We start from the raw sequence: 6,766 nt of genomic DNA, 5'->3' as shown, positions 1-6,766 counted from the left end.
GTAATAAAGACTTTTTTTTGTTTTTTTCCATCCCGCGCTCTTGGCGGTTCTTCTTTCTCCCTCAACGCTCATCTTGAGCAGTCTTCAATACCGCCGCTAGGTGGCAGCCCTGTGATGTCGAGGATGCTTTAGCCATAGAAGAAGAAAAGCCGGAAGTTAGCAAGGCTTTCCACACAGACGGGAGACGAACCGGACAACAACGACGATCGAGTGCAAATTGAGTTAAAAAAAAAAACCATTGAAAATGTTGAAAGAGTTGGTGAAAGAGCGACTAATGGCGGCGGCTGATGAAATATTCGCGCTGTTTGAAGTAACGATAGCCTCGTACGAGAATGAACTTTCTAGAACGAGACAGAAGGAGCGCCATCGCCAACTGGAAGCATATATTGAAGGTATGGTTACATATTTACCAACCTTCTACTTAATCATTAAACACACCGTTTGACTAATAACTCAATTGTACGTTGTTATTATTATACAGGTTAAAGCAAAGGAGTTCAGATAATGTTTGTTGACGGCCATCTAGTGTCAATCTGTAAGCTTGACCGAACTGAACTGGCTATACTAAGTAAACAAAAACAGATTGCTGGACGACAGCAAAGACTTACTCTGGAGCAAAGACGACGCCCACAATGTACATCTGAACATGACATGACAATCAACAATTTCCCCACAAAGAAGGATAAAAACAACTGAAACATTATTGATTGCTAAAACAAAGTAGATGTGGGAAATATCAACCTTTTAGACTTCGACTTAGCCTTCCTTTTTATAGGTGAGGGCCGACATCCGGGCAACTGAGCTACATACGGGTTCTTCGAGCCATAGCAACCAGACTGGCGTTGAAAACAAACCGTTGCCATTACTCTTTAACCTGTCGACCTACGCTGGTTAAACCCGTCATTCTGCCTCCAAAATGCCGAAAAACTGTGTTGTTTTTGGTTGTGCTAACCACAACTGGAAACAGGGAAAACAAAGGTTGTATTTTGTTCTGCCAAAGCGTGATAAAAGCCCACAGAGACGAGACAAATGGCTCGCAGCTTTACACCGGGAAAACGAGGACGGTTCTCACTGGAGTCCCCCAAAGTCCCGGGTCGTGTGTTCGGATCACTTCATTTCTGGTAAATATAAGGAACAAAAATCCACCTTCTTAACCACAACTTGGCTATACCGTCCGTGCTAATGTTGTACTTGTTGAATTTGTACCTTATAACGTTCGACAGCTGAAGTGGTTGTTGTACAAAAACAACATGCGGTATATACATACAAGATGGCTGCGCTTCAGAGCAGCGGCTTCGTGCGAGCGCTCCTGGAAGTGAGGGCAAAAATACCCCTCAATTCAGTCAATTTCATGGCTGGCTCACAGCGTGTTCACTCCGTGATCACTTACGACCGACTTACAATTCTGGATGTGGAGAGATCGGGCCATTTTGGGCTGATAGATGCGTGTACGATGGACCTGCTCGCTAGCTTGGGAATTCTTCGCGAGCTACATCCAGCAGTGGCCTTTGAAGCAGCGGCGTCGACTACCAGCGGAGACGGTCAGCGAAAGAGACGTAAGCGGTGCGCTCGGAAGCAGAAGCGGGGGTGTCGGGCGGGGCTAACAACAAAGCTAAATGCTTTGTTGTTAGCGGGGCTAACGAAAAAGCTAAATGCTAATCCACAAAGAAGCGCTAATAAGGAGTCTGTTAAGCTAGAACTAGCCAGCGCCAGGCTGGATAATCCCTGCACACATAGCAATTCTTCTAGAATAATATACAACTCACATAATGTTTTTTCTGCGTCAGAGGTGGACATGCATTTTACTGAGGTGGCAAACAATCTAAAAATTCCTGTCATGTCAATTCCTAGATATGGTCGAAATTATTTAAAGTGCACTATGCATAATAAACGTAACATTATTAATATTGCTACTACGGATACTTTCAACAAAAACTCCTCAAAACAGCCCACTACCTATAATATGGGCTTTTTAAACATAAGGTCATTGTCTTCCAAAACGTTATTAGTTAATGAAGTCATCAGAGACAACAATCTTGATGTCGTTGGTTTAGCCGAGACCTGGCTCAAACCAGACGAATTTTTTGCGCTGGGTGAGGCGTCTCCTCCTGGCTATGCGGGAACGCATATTGCCCGCCCCATTAAAAGGGGTGGGGGTGTTGCACTAATATACAACAAAAACTTTAGCCTTACCTCGGACCTAAATAATAAATATAACTCGTTTGAGGTGCTCACTATGAGGTTTGTCACACCGCTGCCTCTCCACCTGGCTGTCATCTACCGCCCCCCTGGGCCCTATTCGGACTTTATCAATGAATTTTCAGAGTTCGTTGCTGATCTAGTGACGCACGCCGACAATATAATCATAATGGGAGACTTTAACATCCATATGAATACCCCATCGGACCCTCCATGCGTGGCGCTCCAGACTATAATTGATAGCTGTGGTCTTACACAAATAATAAATGAACCCACGCATCGCAACGGTAACACGATAGATCTAGTGCTTGTCAGGGGTGTCACCACCTCTAAAGTTACGATACTCCCGTACACTAAAGTAATGTCCGATCATTACCTTATAAAATTCGAAGTTCGGACTCATTGTCAACAAACTAATAATAATAATAATAACTACTATAGCAGCCGCAACATTAATGCTGCCACAACGACGACTCTTACTGACCTACTGCCTTCAGTAATGGCACCTTTCCCAAATTATGTGGGCTCTATTGATAACCTCACTAACAACTTTAACGACGCCCTGCGCGACACCATTGATATTGTAGCACCGCTAAAGCTAAAAAGGGCCCCTAAAAGGCGTACCCCATGGTTTACAGAAGAAACTAAAGCCCAGAAATTATCATGTAGAAAGCTGGAACGCAAATGGCGTGCGACTAAACTTGAGGTTTTCCATCAAGCATGGAGTGATAGTTTAATAACTTATAAACGCATGCTCACCTCAGCTAAAGCTAAATATTACTCAAATCTCATCCACCTCAACAAAAATGATCCTAAATTTTTGTTTAGTACAGTAGCATCGCTAACCCAACAAGGGACTCCTCCCAGTAGCTCCACCCACTCAGCAGATGACTTTATGAATTTCTTTAATAAGAAAATTGAACTCATCAGAAAAGAGATTAAAGACAATGCATCCCAGCCACAACTGGGTTCTATTAACACAAATATGACTGTATATACGACGGACATTGCCCTCCAAAATAGTTTCTCTCTCTTTGATGAAATAACATTGGAGGAATTGTTAAAATGTGTAAATGGGACAAAACAAACAACATGTTTACTTGACCCAATTCCTGGGAAACTTATCAAGGAGCTTTTTGTTTTATTAGGTCCATCAGTGTTAAATATTATAAACCTATCACTTTCCTCTGGTACTGTTCCTCTAGCATTCAAAAAAGCGGTTATTCATCCTCTACTCAAAAGACCTAACCTCGATCCTGACCTCATGGTGAACTACCGGCCGGTGTCCCACCTACCGTTTATCTCGAAAATTCTCGAAAAAATTGTCGCACAGCAGCTAAATGAACACTTAGTGACTAACAATCTCTGTGAACCTTTTCAATCCGGTTTCAGGGCAAATCACTCTACGGAGACAGCCCTCGCAAAAATGACTAATGATCTATTGCTGACGATGGATTCTGATGCTTCATCTATGTTGCTGCTTCTTGATCTTAGCGCCGCTTTCGATACTGTTGATCATAATATTTTATTAGAGCGTATCAAAACGCGTATTGGGATGTCAGACTTAGCCTTGTCTTGGTTTAACTCTTATCTTACTGACAGGATGCAGTGTGTCTCCCATAACAATGTGACCTCGGACTATGTTAAGGTAACGTGCGGAGTTCCCCAGGGTTCAGTTCTTGGCCCTGCACTCTTTAGTATTTACATGCTGCCGCTAGGTGACATTATACGCAAGTACGGTGTTAGCTTTCACTGTTATGCTGATGACACTCAACTCTACATGCCCCTAAAGCTGACCAACACGCCGAATTGTAGTCAGCTGGAGGCGTGTCTTAATGAAATTAAACAATGGATGTCCGCTAACTTTTTGCAACTCAACGCTAAGAAAACGGAAATGCTGATTATCGGTCCTGCTCAACACCAACATCTATTTAATAATACCACCTTAACATTTGACAACCAAACAATTAAACAAGGCGACTCGGTAAAGAATCTGGGTATTATCTTCGACCCAACTCTCTCGTTTGAGTCACACATTAAGAGTGTTACTAAAACGGCCTTCTTTCATCTCCGTAATATCGCTAAAATTCGTTCCATTTTGTCCACAAGCGATGCTGAGATCATTATTCATGCGTTCGTTACATCTCGTCTCGATTACTGTAACGTATTATTTTCGGGCCTCCCTATGTCTAGCATTAAAAGATTACAGATGGTACAAAATGCGGCTGCTAGACTTTTGACAAAAACAAGAAAGTTTGATCATATTACGCCTATACTGGCTCACTTGCACTGGCTTCCTGTGCACCTAAGATGCGACTTTAAGGTTTTACTACTTACGTATAAAATACTACACGGTCAAGCTCCTGCCTATCTTGACGATTGTATTGTACCATATGTCCCGGCAAGAAATCTGCGTTCAAAGAACTCCGGCTTATTAGTGATTCCCAGAGCCCAAAAAAAGTCTGCGGGCTATAGAGCGTTTTCTATTCGGGCTCCAATATTATGGAATGCCCTCCCGGTAAAAGTTAGAGATGCTACCTCAGTAGAAGCATTTAAGTCTCATCTTAAAACTCATTTGTATACTCTAGCCTTTAAATAGACTCCCTTTTTAGACCAGTTGATCTGCCGTTTCTTTTCTTTTCTTTTCTACTCTGCTCCGGGGTGGACCGCTAGCCTGTCCATCAGATGGGGACATCTCTACGCTGCTGACCCGTCTCCACTCGGGATGGTTCCCGCTGGCCCCACCATGGACTGGACTTTCGCTGATGTGTTGGACTTTCACAATATTATATCAGACCCACTCGACACCGAGGATGTCGTTGTGGCTTGTACAGCCCTTTGAGACACTAGTGATTTAGGGCTATATAAATAAACATTGATTGATTGATTGATTGATATACTATATAGTCCAGGGGTAACCAACGCGGTGCCCGCGGGCACCAGGTAGCCCGTAAGGACCAGATGAGTAGCCCGCTGGCCTGTTCTAAAAATAGCTCAAATAGCAGCACTTACCAGTGAGCTGCCTCTATTTTTTAAATTGTATTTATTTACTAGCAAGCTGGTCTCGCTTTGCTCGACATTTTTAATTCTAAGAGAGACAAAACTCAAATAGAATTTGAAAATCCAAGAAAATATTTTAAAGACTTGGTCTTCACTTGTTTAAATAAATTCATTTTTTTTTTTTACTTTGCTTCTTATAACTTTCAGAAAGACAATTTTAGAGAAAAAATACAACCTTAAAAATGATTTTAGGATTTTTAAACACATATACCTTTTTACCTTTTAAATTCCTTCCTCTTCTTTCCTGACAATTTAAATCAATGTTCAAGTATTTTTTTTTTTTTATTGTAAAGAATAATAAATACATTTTAATTTAATTCTTCATTTTAGCTTCTGTTTTTTCGACGAAGAATATTTGTGAAATATTTCTTCTAACTTATTATGATTAAAATTCCAAAAAATTATTCTGGCAAATCTAGAAAATCTTTAGAATCAAATTTAAATCTTATTTCAAAGTATTTTGAATTTCTTTTAAAATTTTTGTTCTGGGAAATCTAGAAGAAATAATGATTTGTCTTTGTTAGAAATATAGCTTGGTCCAATTTGTTATATATTCTAACAAAGTGCAGATTGGATTTTAACCTATTTAAAACATGTCATCAAAATTCTAAAAGTAATCTTAATCAGGAAAAATTACTAATGATGTTCCATAAATTATTTTTAAAATTTTTTCAAAAAGATTCGAATTAGCTAGTTTTTCTCTTTCTTTTTTTCGGTTGAATTTTGAATTTTAAAGAGTCGAAATTGAAGATAAACTATGTTTCAAAATTTAATTGTCATTTTATTTCGTGTTTTCTCCTCTTTTAAACCGTTCAATTAAGTGTAAATATCATTCATTATTAATAATAACATAGAGTTAAAGGTAAATTGAGCAAATTGGCTATTTCTGGCAATTTATTTAAGTGTTTTTAAACTGGTAGCCCTTCGCATTAATCAGTACCCAAGAAGTAGCTCTTGCTTTCAAAAAGGTTGGTGACCCCTGATATAGTCTATAGCCTAGCTAGCTATTTTCGAAAACCGGTTTCGTTTAAATTTGCACTTAACAGTTGGGTTTTTAAAAACCAATAAACACTATAATTTTCATGTTACATTTAATCAACTTTTCAAGACAGTCGCAAAATGCTGTCTGCAGGACTTTTCAATACAAAGACATATATTGTGTACATTATTCGCCTGCTGTACTGCGCCTTCATAAGGCTACAACTTACAAGGACCGGGCTACTAGGGGTCAGTCTGCTTTCTTTTGGGGTTTTTTGCCGGACATTCCAGTATTATTTACCCGTAATCTTGGTATTACTTTCCTTATTAGGTTATTTTGCCACCTCCCCCTTCTCTGTTTAAACTCTCCTTTGTTGTACTTAAACAATACATGTAGCCCTCAAATCTCTCAATATTTTATACACTAACACTTGATCTTGTTGTTGATAACTTCCGCGTCTCTTTTTTAGTAGCGCGCAGGCTAAGCTAACTAGCAAGCTAAGGTAAGCCTGAGAAGCTTTAAAGTCCA

General features: G+C 40.0%; 1 protein-coding gene across 1 annotated transcript in view; it reads left to right on the top strand.

The window, feature by feature from the left end:
• The first annotated feature begins 107 nt into the window (after positions 1–107).
• LOC133632099 (zinc finger protein 568-like) overlaps positions 108–6,766 on the top strand; it is a 60,576-nt gene continuing 53,917 nt past the window's right edge. The window contains exon 1 of the mRNA XM_062024336.1: positions 108–392. Within this exon, the coding sequence (XP_061880320.1) occupies positions 245–392 (148 nt within the window). The 5' untranslated portion in view covers positions 108–244. The remainder of the gene's footprint in view (positions 393–6,766) is intronic.

The sequence above is a fragment of the Entelurus aequoreus genome, linkage group LG17, assembly GCF_033978785.1.
Source record: "Entelurus aequoreus isolate RoL-2023_Sb linkage group LG17, RoL_Eaeq_v1.1, whole genome shotgun sequence".
Lineage (NCBI taxonomy): Eukaryota > Metazoa > Chordata > Actinopteri > Syngnathiformes > Syngnathidae > Entelurus > Entelurus aequoreus.
The sequence above is the reverse complement of the archived record's forward strand: the minus strand, read 5'-3'. Positions and strand labels throughout refer to the sequence as shown.